The 23,304-nt window shown below is 43.7% G+C and overlaps 1 protein-coding gene across 2 annotated transcripts in view; it reads left to right on the top strand.

Annotated features, from left to right (window-relative positions):
* Positions 1–23,304, top strand: part of znf407 (zinc finger protein 407) — a 470,846-nt gene that overhangs the window by 22,289 nt on the left and 425,253 nt on the right. The window contains exons 2-3 of one of the 2 annotated variants that reach the window (XM_078216863.1): positions 372–4,779; positions 4,858–5,862. In XM_078216863.1, the coding sequence (XP_078072989.1) occupies positions 429–4,779; positions 4,858–5,862 (5,356 nt within the window). In that variant the 5' untranslated portion in view covers positions 372–428. Of the gene's footprint in view, positions 1–371; positions 5,863–23,304 lie in introns of both variants that reach the window. The other variant, XM_078216862.1, reaches the window with a different exon arrangement.

Genomic DNA, 23,304 nt, shown 5'->3' with positions numbered 1-23,304 from the left:
TATTGCACTATATGTGAAGACACTCATGAGCAAAAGGATACACACTGGAGCCCATTTATTGTCATTTTCCACTAAAATGCATTAATATTTTTCTTTTGAGTACATGTCCAATATTATATGGTATAATAATGATTTAAAGCATTTTTTCCTGTGTATTTGATGTAGAGCAGCAGAATGATGGTAAAAGATTGCTGAACTAAATGGTAATGTTTCTGTACTTTAAAATGCCTCCAGCCCATCTTTTAAAAGAGATATTTCTCTGAAATTTACTGTTTAAATTATTATATCTTTGTTAGGGTGGCCTATATGTTGTGTTTTTTTTTCCATTGAATACCTTTGAATTGTAACAGATTTTTCTTTGTTATATTTAGGGTCTACTGATGGTCCCCTGTCAACAACATGAAATACCTTGATTATAAAATGCAACCATGGATTTAAACGAAAAACCTGACTTGGTTGAGTTGCCGGCCGATGAAGAGCAAAGCGGGAGAAACGGGGTGGCGCCTTCCCTCGGACAAGATCCCCAGCCGGGGTCGATCAGACGTTTCAGGCGAAAAGCAAGTGCAGAGCCAGAGAACGGCAAGGATTCGGGTGCGAGCGCCGCCTTGGAAGGAAAGGCGACCCACGGTGGAGCAGAGGGTGGCAAGGGTGCGTATGGGAGGGCCCCTCCGGCCAAACGACGGAGACGTGACCCTTTGGAACAAGCTCAGGGTAGCAGGAAAGTTGGGACTTCTGAAGGCTCAGCGTTACCCCCTGAGGAGAAGCCAGCACGCACAGAAGGCAGGCACGTGCAAAATGTCACAAAGAAAACCAATGCACGGCTGGAAGGGAAACCCAGAGATTGTCAGCATAGAACAAAGAAGGTCAAAGTAGGGGGAGCTTTGGTGTGCCCTTCTTGCAACGTTACAAAGAAAAATGACACTGCACTAAAATCTGATGTAAACCAGCGGCACTCCAGTGACAGTTATTTTGTTTGTGATATTTGTAACGTCACTAGCTCTTCCAAGGTGAGCTACAGAAAGCATATTTCTTCAGTTCTCCATAAAAAACAAGCTAAAAGCGTAAGTAAAGAAGCAAATACAAAGGAAGGATTTAACTGCAGACTCTGCGGCCACTTATTGCCTTCGCGCTATGACTTGGACAAACACATTAAAGAGAATCATTCCAAACGATCCAAGGCACACATTTGCCCTCAGTGCAAATTCAAGGCTGAGAGTGCAGCATTGTTGCAAGCACATCTCAAACAAAAGCATACAGGAGAAGAAAGATTGAGTTGCGACCTGTGTGGCTATCAATGTTACGATGAAAACCTGCTAAAAACCCACTGTCGTGGGAAGACTCATCTTCGCCGTAAGAACCTCGCTGCACGAGGTGGGTATATACATTTGCTTTCCAAAAAGGGACTTTCTGGTGAATACAATGCAAAAGATAAAGCAGAAAGTTCAAAATGCTTAAATGAGAGGACTGAAAATGTGCGAAGAACGAGGTACAAAGGTTTTTCCCAGAAGAATGCTAAAGGCGCTGAGGGTTTGGACAAGTCGACAAGAACCAGCAAAGACCTCTGTGCGGAAGCTGCAATCAGTGATGAAATGCCACCGGCAAATGAGCAAACGGAGATTAATGATTGTAGTGCTGGAAAGGTATCTCCCAGAAGAACTTTGAGGAGAGTAAAGGAACCAGCTAACCTTCCCCAAGTTAATCGAAGACTAAGGCGCTCTATAAAAGGTAACGTAGTCAGCCTGAGGCTGCGCAGTGCACGTTGCAAGGACGATTCTGAGCACAGTCAGAGCACAAGAACCAGCTTTTCCAAGGAGGAAGTAGGGAACAGAAGGTCTCCAAGAAAACTCCGAGGAAGAGTTAACCTTTTAACGATGGACAGCAGACGAAATCGAGGCCGATTTCCTCACAGGCGGGAAGTTTTCCCTGAAGTAAAGCGAGGTGGCGGCAGGATTCCCAGAAGCAAGAATCATGGTGTAAAACCAGTAAGTAAAGTGGATGCCCAAAAATTAGATCACCCTGAAAAACCTGAGAACCAGGGTAGAAGTAGTGACGCAGACGCATTAACTGCAAACCAAGAGGATGATAATAAAATAAGTTGCTCAAGTGGTAATCAAGAAGGAGAACCTGCTCCATCAGAAGTTCCTCATCCATCAGCTTTGGTTGAAAACGGCGCTGAAAGTTGTCCAGGGGATCGAAACCTTGAGTCCCTATCTACCAATCTAGCAAATCACAAAGCCTCCAAACCTGAGAATCCTGAGTCAAAGCTAAGCCCTGCTGATCGTGAAGCCCTCCGCACTTGCTCCTATTGTGGCCATTTATTTCAGAACCGGAAGGGCCTAGAGGTGCATGTCAAGAGGCGTCACACAAAGGAAATGGTGTTTCACTGTCAGCCATGTGGCTATGCTTGTGTTACAAAGGGCGACTTTGAGAAACATTGTCAAAGCAACAGGCATCAAACAAACTTCTCCAATATTGACTGGCTCTGCGGCCTTGTGACCTCCTCACATGAAGAATCTCTCAAGGATCACGTGAGCCAAGAACACAAAATGGCTGCTTCCAGCCAGCCTTGCATGCTGCAGGTTGTATCAGAGAAAGACCGAATGGACCATGTGGGCACTGAGGATCAGACAAAAAATATACCCCAGCAGCAGAAAGATACCATGATGGAGCAGAACGAAAGACTGCAGCCGAGAGGGCAGGAGCTAAATAAAATCTCTTCAAGTGAAAACGAAGAACCTACTGTACCGAAAGCAAATCCTTTGTTAAAAGATCCTCAAAAGCCTTCCATCGCAAGAGTAGTTGCAGGGAATATATTGAGACGCTCAACGCACAGCAGACCCCAGTTACAGTGTAAGAACTGCTTTTATAAAACTAGATCTGCCACAGTCCTATTCAAACATATAAGGCTTAGACATGCACAAGAGTATCGCTTTTTTTGTAAAGTGTGTAGACTTTACACGATTAGCAAGGAAGCCATGGAAAAGCACATTAAACGGAGCAAGCACATTGACAATGCCAAGAAAAGGAATCTTGGCCCATCGGTGGAAGAGTGTGTGGAAGAAGTGGCTGTCGGAGTGCAGGATGTTCAAAAAACCATGAGAACTCCAGGGGCTTTGGGGAATGTTAATACTGAGATGGATAAAGGTTGTGTTCAGGTGCTTGAGCCATCAAAACCCAATGAGGAATTTGTCGTAACTTGGGAAATATCTGAAGCTGATGCAAGTAATGTGGAAAATGTTCAAAAAAGCAGTGATCTTTCGTCAGCAGAAAGCAGTAAAAGAGGGCGCCCCAAAGGCAATATTTCTAGAACTTGTTCTCATTGTGGTCTGCTGGCCTCCAGTGTGACAAACCTGAACATTCACATCAGGCGCAAACACAGTCATCAATATAGCTACTTCTGCAAGTCATGTAACTACTACACCGTCACCAAAGGAGACATGGATCGCCACTGCAACACCAAGAAACACAAAAACCGGGCTGACGTCTCCAAGACTGTTGAAGTCTGCAGGAAAATGACTCCATCTCCTGATAAGGGTAACCCAGAAGTGATGGAGACTGACGCTGTTTCCACGGCTGAAAGTGTCGAAAATAGCAATGAAGTATTGGAACCAGAGACCCTTGATGCGGGGAATCAGCCCCAGAGCACTGAGAACTGTACTTGTGTAAATTTAGAGGGTCTTCCTTCAACAGAAAATCAGCAGAAAATGGAAAAACAAAATGAAGTCGTGGTAGTTCTTGATGTGGAATCGAATGAAACAGCAAAAGATGACAGTTCATCCAATTCCAAACGGCTGAAAGAAAGCCATGCTACCACTTGTGCGTACTGTGGCTTTGTGGCTTATTCCCTTGCTACGCTTGAGTTGCATGTGAAACGTAAACACACTAAAGATTTTGACTACTATTGCATGGCTTGTGATTACTACGCTGTCACTCGACGCGAAATGATGAGACACGCATTCACCGAGAAGCATAAACTTAAAAGTCAGGCCTATGTCAGATTAAATCTGAATAAAGGGCAGGATACCAGTACAACGGTGACAGATGCACCAGAGAATGGAAACCAGAAAGAAGGGAATGAGGATCAAATGGATCAAGGGAGCTGGAATGAAGAGGAGGAAGCATCAAATGTTCCTCAAGGTGCCACCCAGAAGTGTGTTGTAGATGTCATTGAATCTGAGAAAGCACCAGAAAGCGATGCACCAGCTAGTGCTTCAAAACAGACAGTAGCAGCGTCTGAGAAGCAGGATAAATGTTTGCAAAGTGAAGTGACCAAAGAAGTGGAAGATGTCCAGACTCTGCCAGCAGTGTGCCATTCAGAAATTTCCTCTGAAGCTGATTCTGGACTATTAGAGACAAATAGTGCACACTCGAATGCATCTTTAGACACAGAGAGTCAATCTGCAGAATTGAAATCTGTACCAGTAGAGTCAGCAATGTTGGAAACAACCCAAAATCAGATCTCTGAGGCACCCATTGAGGAGGATTCGAGTAGGTGTGGTATAGACACTGTCGCGCCACAGAAAACCGGTGTGACCAACAACGATATTGATTCACATGTGGAAGCCTCCCAGACAGAAGAGGGTGACGTTCAAGAGCTTTCCCTGCAAGAGGAGAGCCAGAAAGATGAAGAGGACGTTAAATCGGCTGAAGTGGCAAGAGAAATGAACTCTAATCTGGACAGCGCACTGAATGAAACGGTTGATCAGGGTGAAAACCAGCCTAATGCCAGTTTGGCAGAAGGTAAAGAAGTGCAAGTAGAATGTTCGGCCCCTACAGAAGGTAAAGAAGTGCAAGTAGAATGTTCGGCCCCTACAGAAGGTAAAGAAGTGCAAGTAGAATGTTCGGCCCCTACAGAAGGTGATGAAGGGAGCCCTGTAGAAGATGGACACCATCAGCAACCTGGGAAGAATTCGGAACACACCCATGTTAACCTTGCGCAACAAATTGACAGCAACCTTGAAGGCATCATGGAGACAACTGCAGCAGAGGTGTCTGGACAGGGTGATGCTGATTCCCCGCAAGATTTTGGAGTCGATGAGGCTCTTTTAGATGCCCAAAATAAAATGGAAGCAGCATTAAAGGAGAAGAACTGGGATACCAAAAGCGCAAATGAAATGAGTCAAGAAGCAGAAAGTGATGCCTTGGAGGTAACCGAGGGTACTAGTGACGGCTTTACGAGGCTTGATTTGCAGGGTAAGGGATGCCAAAAATATTTTGAATTTGATGCCTCCATAGTAAGGTTAAAGAAAAAGTCGTGGAGTGAAAAATCGGAATGCACTGACAACAGTGAAGATAGCCAGGGAACTGATGGAATCTCGCCAAACGAGTGGGCGGTTGCTGTCTACAAGACTGATGCTTCCCAAGTCGTGAGGAAGAGAAAAAACGAAGGATCCTTGTTTCAGGATGCCAAACGCATTCGCTGCGAGGACTGTGGGTTCCTGGCCGATGGTGTAAATGGGTTGAACGTTCACATTGCCATGAAGCATCCTTCTGCGGAAAAGCATTTCCACTGTTTCCTGTGCGGGAAGTCATTTTACACGGAGAGCAATTTGCACCAGCATTTGGCCAGCGTGGGCCATCAGCGAATGGAACAGGAGAGCATCGAGGAGTTACCCGAAGGCGGTGCCACCTTCAAGTGCGTCAAGTGCAACACAGCCTTTGATTCAGAGCAGTACCTCTTTGTGCACATCAAGCAAAAGCACGAGGAATTGGTGAGGAAAGTGAACAAGTACATCGTGGAGGACACGGAACAGATAAACTGTGAGCGGCAGGAAAATCAAGGCAATGTCTGCAAGTATTGTGGGAAGGTCTGCAAGAGCAGTAACTCGCTGGCATTTCTGGCTCACATCCGTACACACACTGGTACGTATGTCTATGTTGGCATTAGTTACTTAAAGTTAATCTCCAACCCGTAAAGTTTTGTTCTTCCTAAAAAAAAGGATCACTACCTTAAGTGTCTCCTCTGAAGGATGGTCTGTGCAAAATACTGGATGTTCCCTTCCATTTGTGCACAAGAAAAGTTCTGCTCAGGTTCTCAGTTGTGGTCTGAGATGTGACATGACTTCAAGAAGCTACTTACCCTTGGAATGAGATCACAATATAATTCTCTCTCCCTCTCACAACGCTCATTTTTAAATTGATAGTTACTTTTAGCAGTCTTAGATCTCCAAGGTTCAGGATTAAGTGTTCATATTATTTGATGCTTATTGATAAGTTCGCTCAAGTGGTGAGCATGTTGCAATTCTTTCTGCAATTGTCCGGTTGAGGCACGTTACCTATAACTGATGTGTCTATTACCTGAATTCCCTTGTAATTATAGTCCATAAGTCTTGTAAATGTGCTAAAGCTCACTAAAAGCATACCAAATCCAAAAGAGAGTCAAAGATGCATTATGTTCTAAGCCCAATAATTTAAAATAATCAATGCAGGCTTCTCTGCACTTAATTTCCCCTGTGTTTTGATAGCTAATCATTCTTTATCCATTAAGTTTTTTTCCTATAATTTAAAATGTAAAATATGTTTGCAGTGGATACACTTAAGATCAGGGTATGTCTACCAGGTTAAGTATTGCTGAATGCAGTTCGCATTTTTTGTTTGACCATTTGTGCTAATTCTATTTGCAATAAAGCTAATTTGATAGCCAAAGTAATCTAACTACTCCATAAATGACACTGCAACCTTTAGTGTGGAGGAATTGTAAGCATTGGTAACCATTCCCAGGACCAAGTGGAGGACTTTGCTGTTATATTAAGCTTTCTAGGTTTCTGCTGAAATGATCTGGATAGGGCAGAATGGTGAGAGAATAACAGATATGAACCATAGAGACTTGTGCTTATGCAAAGCGTCATATTATCTAACAAAACTTTAAAAAAAGGAGGGTTGTATGGCAATTATGCTTCAGATGTATTGGCAAATGGACAAGGAAATATTTGGTGTTCCTACCTTGCTGTTTAGGTTCAAGCATTGTCACCTATTTCACAGAATTGTTACAGCACACAAAGAGGCCATTTGGCCCATTGTGTCTGTGCTGGCTTTCTGAATAAGCGTTTCACCTAGTGCCATTTTCCTGCCTTCTCCCTCTAACCCTGCACATTATTTCTTTTCAAATAATCATGTTGTGTGGCACTACCACTGCTAAACAGGATAAATTTTGAACAGGTCGAACAAGCCAAGATTGGGCAATCTGATTTTGACTTGATTTGGTTTATTATTGTCACATGTGTTAGTATACAGTGAAAAGTATTGTTTCTTGCACGTTATACAGACAAAGCATACAGTACATAGAGAAGGAAAGGAGAGGGTGCAGAATGTAGTGTTACAGTCACAGAAAAGAGAGTAAAGTTTTAAAGGCACAGAATGAGAGTAAAAGATAGAATTAAAGGCTATGCTGGGCACGGCTTGCAAAAAGTCACCATGTTCCAGTGCCATCTTAAAATTTACCTTGAGGTGCTGTGGGCCATTAGCTGCAGCAGAATTATATCCAACCACAATCTGCAGCCTCGTGGCCCAGCATATCCCCCACTCTACCATTACCACCAAGCCAGAGAATCAGCCCTGGTTCAATGAAGAGTGCAGGAGGGCATGCCAGGAGCAGCAGCAAACATACATAAAAATGAAGTGTCAACCTGGTGAAGCTACTACACTGGACCACTTGCAGGCCAAACACCAGCAAGTGATAGAGCAAATAATAGACAGTGATAGAGCTAAGCGACTCCACAACCAACTGATCAGATCTAGGCTCTGGAGTCCTACCACATTCATCTTAAAAGGTGGTGGACAATTAAACATCTCACTGGAGGAGGAGGTTCCACAAACATCCCAACTCTCAATGATGGAGTAGCTCAGTATATCAGTGCAAAAGATAAGGCTGAAGCATTCGCTACTATCTTCAGTCAGGACTGCCGAGTGGTTGATCCGCCTCAGCTTCCTCTGGAGATCCCCAGCATCAAAGATGTCAGTCTTCAACCAATTTGATTCACTCCACGTGATATCAAGAAACAGGTGAAGGCACTGGATACTGCAAAGGCTATGGGCCCTGACAATATTCTGGCAATGGTACTGAAGACTTGTGCTCTAGAACTTGCTGCTCCCCTAGCCAGGCTGTTCCAGTACAGCTACAACACTGGTGTCTGCCCAGCAATGTGGAAAATTCCACAGGTTATGTCCTGTACACAAAAAGCAGGGAAAATTCAACCCAGCCAATTACTTCCCTATCAGTCTACACTCAGTCATCAGTAATGTGATGTAATGTGTAGCTAATGTCAATCTAGAATCTGAAAAGATATGTACTTAGAATGAAAAGGCTGGGTCTTTTTAAACTTGACAAGAAAAGGCTGAGGGGATTCTGCAGAGGATTTTAAAATAATGGGAATTTAGATAGATCTGGAATATTAACACTTGTGGGGAAGAGCAAAACTACAGGCTATCAAAGTCAGAGCCACCAAGAAATGCAATAGTGAATTCAGAAGAAACTTTTGACCCAAAGAGTAGTAAGAATGTGGAACTTGCTGCCACAGGGAATAGTTGGGATGACACGGAAACACCACCACCTGCAAGTTTCCCCTCTAAGCCACACATCATTCTGACTTGGAAATATATCGGCCATTCCTTCACTGGGTCAAAATTCTGGAACTCCCTCCCTAACAGCATGGTGGGTGTACCTACACCACAAGGACTGCAGCAGTTCAAGTAGGCAGCTCACTACCACCTTCTTGAGGGCAATGCGGGATGGGTATTGAATGCTGGCCTAGCCAGCGACGCCCACACCCCATGAATGTATAAAAAGAGAATGATGTGGAGATGCCGGCGTTGGACTGGGGTACTCACTGATGAAGGGGCAGTAGGGTACTCACTGGGGCACTCACCTGATGAAGGGGCAGTGCTCCGAAAGCTTGTGGCTTGTGCTACCAAATAAACCTGTTGGACTTTAACCTGGTGTTGTGAGACTTCTTACTGTAAAAAGAGAACAGCAGAGATGTATTTAAGGAGAAGCTGGATAAACATGAGAGAAAAAGGAGTAGAATGACACGTTGATAGTGGTGGATGTCAAGGGGTCGGAAGAGACTCATGTGGAACAGAAAAACTTGAATAGCCTCTGAATTGTAAACTCTATATAAATTCTATGTTTAAAAAAAAAATACTGTTAATATCAAGCAAATTGCTGCAGATGATGAAAGAATGACATCTCTCCTTATGACGCCATGGTTAGTATGGTAACCTTTGTAAGATTCACCTCAAAACTTCTGGAAAGGCTCCCAGAAATGGGAAGATTGGAGGGAAAATTGAGTTATTGCCGTGCTATCTGTAAGGGGCAGCTATTTATCCCAATGATCTAGAGCTTGTTTTTTGATTGATTTGTATTTTGTCAGATTAATGGTTTTACTTGCTGCTACCGAGAAAAATATTTGCAGTCATCAGCAATCTGTGCACATTTTAAATAGACAAGTATCTGTCTACCTTTCCAAATAGTAATTTCTTCAGGGAACACTCTGGAAAGACACAGGTCCTGAGCTTAAACCTTACTTTCCATAGTCCTGTCAAAATACATTTTTGATGTCAGTGGATGACAGTTTTTTACTGACCTGAGCAAATTAATTGGGTGACAGGTTGGTGATGCAATAATATTACCTCGTATTGGAACCTTGTTTTGGGGTAAATAACTGGGAATTGAAGATCAAAATGCAAGTAGCTGTTTTGAGGAATTGCATTGCAATGGGTGTGAGGAGGAATGGGGGAAAGAGTGCTGAGTGGAATGACCCTGTTATTGGGACCACAAAGTCTTCTCATTTACATGGGATTCAGACACTCCAGGCCAATTGCTCAATTTGAATATGAAGCCCAATTATAGAGATGCAGTTGATTCTAAGGCAGCTGAATAACTGCAAAGTGAGTTGAACGAAATATGTAAGCGGACAGAATAATGACAAATGAAACTTAATGAGGCCAAATGTTAAGTACCACAATTACCGGAATTAAAAATGGATAACACAAGTGCTCTTGAGTGGTGTTGAGATAACTAAGAGTGAAATTGAAAGAGATTTAGAGTATTAGACTTGATGCTCAACTTTCTTATCACTGGAGATAGCAATCAATGAAACTCATTTAACACGAACCTAGTTAGCCAAAACAATGGGATACATGTCAAAGGAAATCATCCTCAGATAGCAATGGCGTATTAGTCAGGAGGCACCTAGAATGTGATGTCAGCTTTATACATTGAGCTACAAAGCCCAAGTCAAGCACAAAAGACAGCTCACTCTTCAATTCCCAGTTATTTACCCCAAACGTGGTTTTAAAAATTTTATTAGTGTCACAAGTAAGCTTACATTAACACTGCAATGAAGTTACTCTGAAAATCCCTTTCTCCGCCACACTCTGGCACCTGTTCGGGTACACTGAGGGAGAATTGAGCACGGCCAAATACCACCTAACCAGCACGTCTTTTAGACTGTGGGAAGAAACCCACTCAGACACTGGGAGAACGTGCAAAGTCCACACACACAGTGACCCAAGCCTTGAATAGAACCCGGGTCCCTGGCGCTGTGAGGCAGCGGTGCGAACCATTTTGACACCGTGCCACCCATTCCGATAAGGGGTAACATTATTGCAAAGATGTCAAGCAAATTTTTGATCTCCAAATGAGTCGCGTGTTATAGGGTGCAGGCTGAAAATGGAATTTAGGCCACAGTCAGATCAGCAATTACCTTATTTGAAGGGCAGAGTAGCCTTGAGCGGCTGAATGGCCTACTCCTGCTCCTATTTCTTATGCTCCTTACACAAGAGATTTTAATTATAAAGAAAGACTGGAGAAACTTAGATTTATTTCAAGGCTTGGAAAGAGGAGACTGAGGGATGATCTTAAAGGGACATATGTGATTGTAAAAGGTGTGAAAATTATCAATATGGATTACTGCTTCAAACTCAATTTTGTGAGTCGGACAAAGGGACACATGGCCAAATTTAGGATATTTAATGCAGGAAATTTCTCTTCACACAATGAACAAACACTCAATACTTGAAATTAACCTTTGAGCAGACTGGGAAAGACAAAAAAACTTGGATTATTTAAGAAAAAATTGGATGCAGTGTTTATGAACATATATGAACATACGAATTAGGAGCAAGAGTAGGCCTCTTGAGTCTGCTCCACCGTTCAATAAGATCATGACAGATCTGATTGTAACCCCAACTCCACACTCCCACCTACCCCGATAACCTTTCACCCTCTTTCTTATCAAGAATCTAACCAGCTTTGCCTTAAAAATATTCAAAGACTGTTTCCACTGCCTTGTGAGGAAGAGAGTAATAAAGACTTTCAACCCTCTGAGAGAAAAACGTACTCCTCACCTCTGCTTTAAATTGGCGACCCCTTATTTTTAAACAGCATTCCCTTGTTCTAGATTCCTCCACAAGCGAAGACATCCTTTCCACATCCACCTTGTTAAGTTTAATGTGAAGGGAATTGAATACAAAAGTAGAAAGGTTATGCTTCAGTTGCACACAGCATTGGTGAGACTAGAAATAAAATGTATCTAATAATATTTTGCCTCTTTAGCTAAGACAGTAGATTGGAGAAAAGGGAACCTTAAATTTTGCGAGGACTAACAATGGGCCACTGAGAATTGAAAGGGCACCCTTCTTTGAATTCTTACCTGCCCAGGTAGATGTTAAAGTTTCCCTGTAATTGTTCAAAAGAGGAACTGCAGTTATGGTATAAAATCAGAAAGTGCTGGAAAAACTTAGCAAATCTCGTAGCATTTGTGGAGAGAGAAAAGGAGTTAACATCTTGAGTCCGATATGATTCTTTGACGGAAGAAGATTCAAATTAGACTTGTAACATTAACTTTTTCTCACTCTACAGATGCTGTCAGACCTGCTGTATTGTTTCCAGCACTTTCTGTTTTTATTTCAGATCTCCAGCATTCCCAGTATTTCACTTTTATAACAGCAGTTATGATGTCTGGTTATGAGACAGAGAGAGAAAGAAAGAACTTGCATTTCTATAGCACTCTTCATAGTGTCAGGACATCCCAAAGCACTTCATAGCCAATGAAGTGCTTCATTTTGAAGTTTTTGCACTGTTGTAGTTTAGGAAACATGGCAGCCAATTTGTGCAATTAACTGGTTATTCATCTGATTTATTGGTTGTTGGATAATATGAACATTTTTGCTGCCACAACAATAGTCACTATGGATGAAAAGAAACACTTTTTGAAAGACATTTTAATGATGCAATGAGGTAAATGCAAATATAGATTTTGTTTGATTGGGTAAGAATTGTAATAACAAGGCTAACTGGGTCCTCCATTACTCTTATTAATTAGTTCAATGTTTTGAAGTGTCAGACATTAAACTAGAATGGAGTGAAGAGATGTTCTACAGAAGAACAATATTGGTTGTTGAGTGTCAGACAGGGTACCATTCAGGTTTGCGGTGATTGCTGCTTATATACTGTTATAAAACCAGACATTGGAATCCAGTTTTCAGATTTTATGTAACTCATGCTTCCTGTAGTGTGGTGGAATTGGATAATATATGATAACATACAATCCAACAGCAATGGAACCTGGGTTTAACTTCAGCCTGAATGGTTGGGATGGAGGTTTCCATGCTGCATAAAATATCCAGTGTGTGGTGGCAAAATGGGTAGGCTTAACCTGACTCTTCACTGCTCTGGGCAGAGAGGAGTAAGAATTCTTGGGATGGAGGAACCGCTGGGAGCCATGAAGGATACTCTGCAGTTTCGGTAACCACACACTGCTGCCATCAGAACACAAAAGTGTGATAGAATGGGTGAAGAAATAGACAGTTACAAGCCATACTCCTAATCATCATATAATCCCAACAGTGCAGATGGGGGCCATTTGTCCCATCGAGTCTTCACTGACTGACAGAGTTTCTTACCCAGGCCCTCTTCCCCCACCCTATCCCTGCAATTCATCTGCCACTAATCCATCTAACCTACACATTTTGGGACACAGTATGTTATGCTTGAAGCAAACTTGAATTGCATCACAGTGTTCTGTGCTTAAATGAAACATATTTGCATGATGCCCCTGGCAGAGGTTGCATATCTCACCGGCACCCCCTGAACACAAACTCCATAAATCCATGCGTTGATCCATCCCTGGATGTGAGCCGAGAGGACAGGACCATTCCTAATTTGGGCCCATTGGGCACTAAATTAGCTATCTCATTCAGCAAGATTGCTGCAGAGATGGGGATATTGTATTGGTGCAGTTATGGTGTTCTTGAGTGGAGTTGAAGGCATGCAGGGAACAACTACCCCAAAATATTGGCATGAGCTCTCAAGGGTTTGAGAGCATTTTTCAGTATACTGCTCTCATTGTTATGCTCAGAAATTCCAAATTATTAAACAAATTCCACTAAATAAAGACATTCACTAATAAATCCAGTAAGGAATTCAGGAGAAACTAGTTTCCAGAAGTGATAAGAATGTAGAATTCTTTACCACAAGGTATAGTTGAGGATACATTGAAGGGGAATCTAAACAAGCACATGAGAGAGAAAGGAATGGAAGGAAATGCGGGGAGGTAGAGAGTTCTCCAGGTTTCCACTACCCTTTGTGGAAATGTTTAAGTACTTCCTAAATGGCTTTGTTTTAATTTTAAGATTGTACCACTTTGTTCTGGATCTTCCCAGCATTGAACATATCTTTTCTTGTAATACCACTCAAGCCTGTTTATCATTTTAAACACTTCAGTTGTATCACCCAGCATATTTTTCAATCCGAGGGAATACAGGCCAAAATTATAAAATCTGTCTCTTAAAATGTCTTATAAAATGTTACTCTTAAATCCTGGCATAATTCTGGTGAATCTACACTGCATCTCCTGAATGCAACCCACACACTGCACCTAATGCCCTGTGGATGGATACCTTTGTGTAGCATGGGTAGAGAATTGGGCTGAATTGAGGTCTTGGTCGTCCCCACTGTTTCCTTTAGCACTGTAAGAGCGAACTCTTTCCTTAGTCTGGGAATCCAGATGTTTAACTCTCATCTCTTTCTGGAACCATTGCAGACATCATGCCTCCAGTTCTTTAGCTGTGTAAGCCCACCTGCTATTTTATGACTCTCAGCCTTTTACTCTAATTTTTATCCAGTAAACTCAAGTTTTCTTTTGACAAATAAGTCTGTATGGTTTGCCGACATCTAGTTTGGTATTGGGGAAGGTATCAGGGTCAAGGGTGGGTACCGGTAGACAGGAAGGTGGGTTGAAGTGTGTCTACTTCAATGCAAGGAGCATCCGGAACAAGGTAGATGAACTTGGGGCGTGGATCGGTACTTGGGACTACGATGTTGTGGCCATTACGGAGACGTGGGTAGAACAAGGACAGGAATGGTTGTTGGACGTTCCGGGGTATAGATGTTTCAGTAAGTGTAGGGAAGCTGGTAAAAGAGGCGGAGGAGTAGCATTGTTAATCAAGGATAGTTTAACGGCTGCGGAAAGGCACTTCGAGGGGGATCTGCACACTGAGGTAATATGGGCTGAAGTTAGAAATAGGAAAGGAGCGGTCACGTTGTTAGGAGTTTACTATAGGCCCCCAAATAGTAATAGAGATGTGGAGGAAGAAATTGCTAAGCAGATTATGGATAGGTGTGGGGGTCACAGGGTAGTTGTCATGGGGGACTTTAACTTTCCGAATATTGATTGGAACCTTTGTAGGTCAAATAGTTCGGATGGGGCAGTTTTTGTGCAGTGTGTGCAGGAGGGTTTCCTGACACAATATGTGGATAGGCCGACAAGAGGTGAGGCCACATTGGATTTGGTACTGGGAAATGAACCGGGCCAAGTGTTAGATTTGGTTGTGGGAGAGCACTTTGGAGATAGTGACCACAATTCGGTGTCTTTTGTTATTGCAATGGAGAGGGATAGGGCCGTACGGCAGGGCAAGGTTTACAATTGGGGGAGAGGTAATTATGATGCGATTAGGCAAGAATTAGGGGGCATAAGATGGGAACAGAAACTGTCAGGGAAAGGCACTAATGAAAAGTGGAACTTTTTCAAGGAACAAATACTGGGTGTCCTTGATAGGTATGTCCCTGTCAGGCAGGGAGGAAATGGCCGAGTGAGGGAACCATGGTTCACGAAAGAGGTGGAATGTCTTGTGAAAAGGAAGAGGGAAGCTTATGTAGGGATGAGGAAACAAGGTTCAGATGGCTCAATTGAGGGTTACAAGTTAGCAAGGAACGAGCTGAAAAAGGGGCTTAGGAGAGCTAGGAGGGGACACGAGAAGTCCTTGGCGGGTCGGATCAAGGAAAACCCCAAGGCTTTTTACTCTTATGTGAGGAATAAAAGAATGACCAGGGTGAGGTTAGGGCCGGTCAAGGACAGTAGTGGGAACTTGTGTATGGAGCAAGTAGAGATAGGCGAGGTGATGAGTGAATACTTTTCTTCAGTGTTCACCAAGGAGAGGGGCCATGTTTTTGAGGAAGAGAAGGTGTTACAGGCTAATAGGCTGGAGGAAATAGATGTTTGGAGGGAGGATGTCCTGGCAGTTTTGAATAAACTGAAGGTCGATAAGTCCCCTGGACCTGATGAAATATATCCTAGGATTCTTTGGGAGGCAAGGGATAAGATTGCAGAGCCTTTGGCGTTGATCTTTGGGTCCTCACTGCCCACGGGGATGGTGCCAGAGGACTGGAGAGTGGCAAATGTTGTTCCTCTGTTTAAGAAAGGGAATAGAAATGACCCTGGTAATTATAGACCGGTTAGTCTTACTTCGGTGGTTGGTAAATTGATGGAAAAAGTCCTTAGGGATGGGATTTACGACCATTTAGAAAGATGCGGATTAATCCGGGAGAGTCAGCACAGATTCGTGAAGGGCAAGTCGTGCCTCACAAATTTGATAGAATTTTTTGAGGAGGTAACTAAGTATGTTGATGAAGGTAGGGCAGTTGATGTCATATACATGGATTTTAGTAAGGCGTTTGATAAGTTCCCCCATGGTCGGCTTATGATGAAAGTAAGGAGGTGTGGGATAGAGGGAAAGTTGGCCGATTGGTTAGGTAACTGGCTATCTGATCGAAGACAGAGGGTGGTGGTGGATGGAAAATTTTCGGACTGGAGGCAGGTTGCTAGCGGAGTGCCACAGGGATCAGTGCTTGGTCCTCTGCTCTTTGTGATTTTTATTAATGACTTAGAGGAGGGGGCTGAAGGGTGGATCAGTAAATTTGCTGATGACACCAAGATTGGTGGAGTAGTGGATGAGGTGGAGGGCTGTTGTAGGCTGCAAAGAGACATAGATAGGATGCAAAGCTGGGCTGAAAAATGGCAAATGGAGTTTAACCCTGATAAATGTGAGGTGATTCGTCAAAGGTAGGGTTCTGAAGACTGTGGAGGAACAGAGAGATCTTGGGGTCCATATCCACAGATCTCTAAAGGTTGCCACTCAAGTGGATAGAGCTGTGAAGAAGGCCTCTAGTGTGTTAGCTTTTATTAACAGGGGGTTGGAGTTTAAGAGCCGTGGGGTTATGCTGCAACTGTACAGGACCTTGGTGAGACCACATTTAGAATATTGTGTGCAGTTCTGGTCGCCTCACTATAGGAAGGATGTGGAGGCACTGGAAAGAGTGCAGAGGAGATTTACCAGGATGCTGCCTGGTTTGGAGGGTAGGTCTTATGAGGAAAGGTTGAGGGAGCTAGGGCTGTTCTCTCTGGAGCGGAGGAGGCTGAGGGGTGACTTAATAGAGGTTTATAAAATGATGAAGGGGATAGATAGAGTGAACGTTCAAAGACTATTTCCTCGGGTGGATGGAGCTATTACAAGGGGGCATAACTATAGGGTTCGTGGTGGGAGATATAGGAAGGATATCAGAGGTAGGTTCTTTACACAGAGAGTGGTTGGGGTGTGGAATGGACTGCCTGCAGTGAAAGTGGAGTCAGACACTTTAGGAACATTTAAGCGGTTATTGGATAGGCACATGGAGCACACCAGGATGATAGGGAGTGGGATAGCTTGATCTTGGTTTCTGATAAATCTCGGCACAACATCGTGGGCCGAAGGGCCTGTTCTGTGCTGTACTGTTCTATGTTCTAGTTGTTTACCGGGATTTTTCCCACTGAACTTGCATTTGAAATTCAATTTCTAAAACTAACACGTTCTGAAAACTATGAACTATGTCAAAAGGCATACGCAACATAACCCTGAAAACCAAGGAGTACTTTGAAGAAAAAGAACAACCGTTATTATTATTTGTTTCTCTTTTAAGCCGTTACGCCCCCGACCCCCACCCAGCTGCTTACAGCAGCTGCTCTCATTGGATTTGTGCATGAAGAGATCTAATTGATCACTGAATAATTGCAGTAGTATTTTCTGTGATGGGATTAAAATGTGGTTGGTTGAACAGATTAAAATGTACAAGGAAAGGACTGGGTTGGGGGTAAGAGAAAGCATTCAGATTTACTTGATGAAGAAGTGCATGAAATTAGCTAATGGAACGAAAGAATTACAAATTTGAAATGTATTACTTTTTCAACAAGATTAGGGAAATGACCCTCGTGTGACTCGGACAACTTATTTTTTACAGATAGCATTCCCTGAAATTCAGTCTTTGATATGTGTCAGAACTTTCTAGGTTGACTTGCCGATTTTATTTATAATTTTCTTTACAAATTGTCCTTTTTTCCCTGGGTGTGTGTTTTGTTTTCATTGTTTAGCTCTCTCGGTATTTGCCCCAGACTTAACTCCCCACGCTGCTACTCCTCCTTATTTGTTAACTATTGTTGAACACTTGCTGCAGGAAAGTATCAGAGAATCAATTCGCAAGTCTTTGATCTCTTTCAATTTGGCATTTCAGTTAAATGTTAGTGCTATGTAAATATAACTCTTTTTTCCAACACACTCTCACTCACACTCTCACTCTTGCTCGCTCTTGCTCGCTCTTGCTCTCTCGCTCTTGCTCTCTCGCTCTTGCTCTCTCGCTCTTGCTCTCTCGCTCTTGCTCTATCGCTCTTGCTCTCTCGCTCTTGCTCTCTCGCTCTTGCTCTCTCGCTCTTGCTCTCTCGCTCTTGCTCTCTCGCTCTTGCTCTCTCGCTCTTGCTCTCTCGCTCTTGCTCTCTCGCTCTTGCTCTCTCGCTCTTGCTCTCTCGCTCTTGCTCTCTCGCTCTTGCTCTCTCGCTCTTGCTCTCTCGCTCTTGCTCTCTCGCTCTTGCTCTCTCGCTCTTGCTCTCTCGCTCTTGCTCTCTCGCTCTTGCTCTCTCGCTCTTGCTCTCTCGCTCTTGCTCTCTCGCTCTTGCTCTCTCGCTCTTGCTCTCTCGCTCTTGCTCTCTCGCTCTTGCTCTCTCGCTCTTGCTCTCTCGCTCTCTCGCTCTCGCTCTCTCGCTCTCGCTCTCTCGCTCTCGCTCTCTCGCTCTCGCTCTCTCGCTCTCGCTCTCGCTCTCTCGCTCTCGCTCTCTCGCTCTCGCTCTCGCTCTCTCGCTCTCGCTCTCTCGCTCTCGCTCTCTCGCTCTCGCTCTCTCGCTCTCTCGCTCTCGCTCTCTCGCTCTCGCTCTCTCGCTCTCGCTCTCTCGCTCTCGCTCTCTCGCTCTCTCGCTCTCGCTCGCTCTCTCGCTCTCGCTCGCTCTCTCGCTCTCGCTCTCTCGCTCTCTCGCTCTCTCGCTCTCTCGCTCTCGCTCTCTCTCTCGCTCTCGCTCTCGTTCTCGCTCTCTCGCTCTCGTTCTCGCTCTCTCGCTCTCGCTCTCGCTCTCGCTCTCTCGCTCTCGCTCTCGCTCTCGCTCTCTCTCGCTCTCGCTCTCGCTCTCTCTCGCTCTCGCTCTCTCGAGCTCTCGCTCTCTCGAGCTCTCGCTCTCTCGAGCTCTCGCTCTCTCGAGCTCTCGCTCTCTCGAGCTCTCGCTCTCTCGAGCTCTCGCTCTCTCGAGCTCTCGCACTCTCGAGCTCTCGCACTCTCGAGCTCTCGCACTCTCGAGCTCTCGCACTCTCGAGCTCTCGCACTCTCGAGCTCTCGCACTCTCGAGCTCTCGCACTCTCGAGCTCTCGCACTCTCGAGCTCTCGCACTCTCGAGCTCTCGCACTCTCTCGCTCTCGCACTCTCTCGCTCTCGCTCTCTCGCTCTCGCTCATTCTCACGCTCACGCGCTCACACAATTTCTACTTCTTTGCAGTTTTAAACTTTGATATTGATTGAATTATTTTTCGAGCTGGTTGGACTTTGCAATCGATAATGCATCAAAGTATTTTGCTGTGTGCTTTACATATCTGTGCCATCACTAAGGCTGCCTATTCTTACCTATGTAACATCCCCCAACTTCATCCCTACATCAGCTCATGCCTTTGTTACTTCTGGACTCGATTACAGCATCAGATTTCTGGCTGGGCATTCATCTTCCATTCCCCATTAACTGAAACTCATCCAAAACTCTTGTCATCTATATCCTAACTCATACCAGACCCTGTTCACTCATGGTACCTGCATTGGCTCCCTCAGCAATGCCTCAATGGGAAGAAAATTCCCACCCTTGTTTTCAGGCACCTCAAAGACCTCCTCTATTCCTATCTTTGTTACCTCCTCCAGACTCTCAACCCTCCAAGATATCAGTGCTTTTTCAATTCTGACCACTTGAACATCCCTGATTTTAATTGTTCCACCACTGGTGGCTGTCCCTTCAGCTGCCTGCTTGCTAAGCTCTGGAATTCTCTCCCTAAACCTTTCTGCTTCTTTATATTTCTTTCTTTAAATCAACCTTTTTGACCAGTATGATTCGAGCAAGTCAACATGGTATCACGAAAGGGAAATCTTGTTTGACAAATTTCTTAGTGTTTTTTGAGGATACAACTACAAGGGTAGATAAAGGGGAACCAGTAGATATAGTATACCTGCATTTCCATAAGGTGTCAAACAAAAGGTCAATAGGCATGATAACGGCTCATGGGGTTAGAATAATATTTCAACATTGGTCGAGAATTGGTTAGTAGATAGAAAGTAGAGAGTGGATATAAAGTTAGCAGACAGTGAATAATGGAGTGCCGCAAGGGGCCTCGGCTATTTGCGACCTATATTAATTGGGTAAAGAGACAAAAAGTAATGTACCCACATTTGCTGATGATACCAAGCTAGGTGGGAAGTTAAGCTGTGGGGAGGACACAGAGAGACTGCAAAGAGATATAGACAGGTTAAGTTAGTAGGCAACAAGATGGCAGATGGAGTATAATGTATGGAAGTGTGACATTATTCACTTTGGTTATCAGAATTTAAAAAAAGATTTTTTTTTAAAGATGTGAAACTTGTAAGTGTTGATGTTCAAAGAGACTTTGCACAGGGAATGCATAAAGTTAGCATGCAAGTGCAGCAAGCAATTAGGAAGACAAATGGCATACTGGATTTTATTACAAGGGGATTGGAGTACAGGAATAAAGAAGTCTTTGTTACAGTTGTTCAAGGTCTTGGTAAGATCACAACTGAAATACTGTTTGCAGTTTAGGTCTCTATATTTAAGTAAGTAAGTTTATTTATTAGTCACAAGTAGTCTTACATCAACACTGCAAATGAAGTTACTGTGAAAATCCCCTAGTCGCCACACTTCGGCACCTGTTCGGGTACACTGAGGGAGAGTTTGGCATGGCCAATCCACCTAACCAGCACATCTTTGGACTGTGGAAGGGAACCGAGCACCCAGAGGATACCCATGCAGTCACGGGGGGAATGTGCAAACTCCAGACAGACAGTGACCCAAGCTGGAATCGAACCCAGGTCCCTGGCGCTGTGAGGCAGCAGTGCTAACCACTGTGCCAGAAAGGATATACTGGAGACGGTACAGCAAAAGTTCACTACATCGGTCCCTGGGATGAGGGGGTTGTCCTATGATGAGAGGCTGAGAAAATTGGGCCTATGTTCTCTGGAGTTTCAAAAAATAAAAGGTGATCTTGTTGAAACACTGAGAGATTGTTTCCGCTGGTCGGGGAATCTGAAACACAGGAGCACAGTCTCAGGATGAGGGGCCGATAATTCAGGACTGAGATGAGGAGAAATTAGTCCACAGAAAGGGTTGTGAATGTTTGGAATTCTCTATCCCAGAGGGTTGTAGATGCTCCATCATTGAATATATTTAAGGATGGGACAGACTTATTTTGGTCTCTCAGGGGATCAAGAGATATGGGGAGTGGGTAGGAAAGTGGAGTTGAAGCACAAGACAGACTCGACGGACCAAGTGGTCTACTCCAGATCCTATTTCTTATGCTCCTGTTTACCTGCCCGAATATCTCCTTGTGTGGCTTGGTGTCAAATTTTCTTGATAACTCTCCTGCATAGCATGTTGGTAAATTTTACTATGTTAAAGATGTTGCATAAGTGTAGATTGTTGTTGGCTGAGGTAGAACTGGTTAAATGTGGTCACTTCTCATTATCACGCGGGCTAAGATGTGGTCTGGCTGTTCAGCAACTATGGCTATTGCTCAGTAGCCTTTTCCCAGTACAAGTATGTGATCGATCTCGTATGCTCAAATCGTCCTCGGCAAGACGGGGAGTCATCATTAGCACTTTTTACCCATGGCATGAATCAGCCAGGGAGCAACCAGGCTAAGCACACTACATGAAATAATTTGTGCTGTGGGATGACGTGAGGCAGAGCAAGAGCAAAGGCACAGGTCAATGATGGCCCCACATGCAATGCAATGTCGGTATAAATGTGCAATAAATGTCATTTATTTATTTACCTATTTATTTTTGCTACCGCACCATTTTCACTTTTCTTGATTAACCATTTTGAATACTGAGTTTGCCTGACACTTTATGGAATAGAATAAGTTTATCATTACTTAGACTGCACTTGACGCTGAATTAGAATATTGCGTTTCATGAAGGGTTGCAAGGAGTGTAGGACACAATTATAGTACTCATTAGGAACACCGTGCTGTTCGTTTGTACTTTAAAAAAAAACACTCGTGTCTTTCTGAATTGAAAACACACAAAAGAAATCTTAATTATTTACAAAAAAATGTCTTCATAAAAAATTTAGAAAGCTACCTCCAGACCAGCAGGATAAATGCCAGTATGTTATATACTAAAATTGTGCTGTTGTCTCAAACCTGCTGTTGAAAGGAATGGTGAGATAATTGATTAAACTGTTAACTTAGGTTATCTCTCTTTCCCTCCCCACCCCATTATGGATTATTAATCACTCTGTATTGCTCTCCTGAATGTTTACTCCATCCTGAATTAATAGGACATTGCCCCACCCAAGGAGGCCATGTGTTAATATCCTTGTACTAGAAGCAATACTTGAATTTTAATAGTGCTTTTCACTGCCCCATGACATCCCATAGTGCTTCACAGCCAATAAAGTAGTTTTGGCATGTAGTCATGGCTGCAATGTAGAAAACATGGTGGCCAATTTGCACATAGTAAACTCCCATCAGCAGCATTGTGACAATGCTCCCTCCAAATGTTATTTTTGCGCGTGGCCTTCCATGCACGTGGCTGCGCATGTGTTATATCTTACATGAAACAACTTGTGAGCAGCCAGCGGGGTACCTCCTAAATTTCTGTGCGGCTGTGCCTGTGTGCAGCTCGACTGGGACATTACCTGAAAATCTGTCTCAGTGATGATGGCTGAGGGAATAAATATTGGCCAGGACTTCTCTTTGAAATAGCACCATGGTTCCCAGAGAACAAACAGGGCTTTGATTTAATGCCTCATCTGAAAGATGCACTTTCTGCAGTGCAACAAGCCTGCAGTACTGCACTGAGAAAGTCAGCCTAGTTTTTTTGTGGTCATGTTTTGGGAGTGGTAGGAATAGAATGCTGTCTTCCCTTCTTCCCTTCAAGGCTGAACATTCTAGCTCTTGCCCCTAAAATGGTGAGAGTGGCGCCTTCTTACTTTTAATAGTCCTACTCCTTTTGTACCTTCTACATTTGAATCCTTGACTTTCTTTCATTCCTCAGTTGTCTCATGCATATAGTGATGCCAACCATGTGTGACGAACTGCAATTTTGATTTATAAATAAAATATGAGCAATGGACACTGTTTTGGACCTGTGGTCTCAGTACACATATCTGCATAGTGTATGCATGTGCACTTTAACCTTTTTGTATGTTTGTTGGTAAAACAGTGAGGTGAAATACATAGTGCACCAGAAGTTTTTTTTTGAACGTTGTGCGTGCTTGCCTTCCTTGACTCGTGGTTGTTGACCTGTTAATACAGTGTAAGACTTGGGTGAAAGTGGGTGACACCACAGATGCAACAACATTGATGCACTCCGAGCCAGCTGAAAAATGACTAGCAGCTTCAACTGAACGCATTGTGGAGAAGGATTAAGCAGCATTGAAACACATTCTGATTGGGATGG

This window comes from Mustelus asterias, chromosome 7 (assembly GCF_964213995.1).
Source record: "Mustelus asterias chromosome 7, sMusAst1.hap1.1, whole genome shotgun sequence".
Taxonomy (NCBI): Eukaryota; Metazoa; Chordata; class Chondrichthyes; order Carcharhiniformes; family Triakidae; genus Mustelus; species Mustelus asterias.
This window is presented reverse-complemented; position numbering and strand designations above follow the sequence as displayed.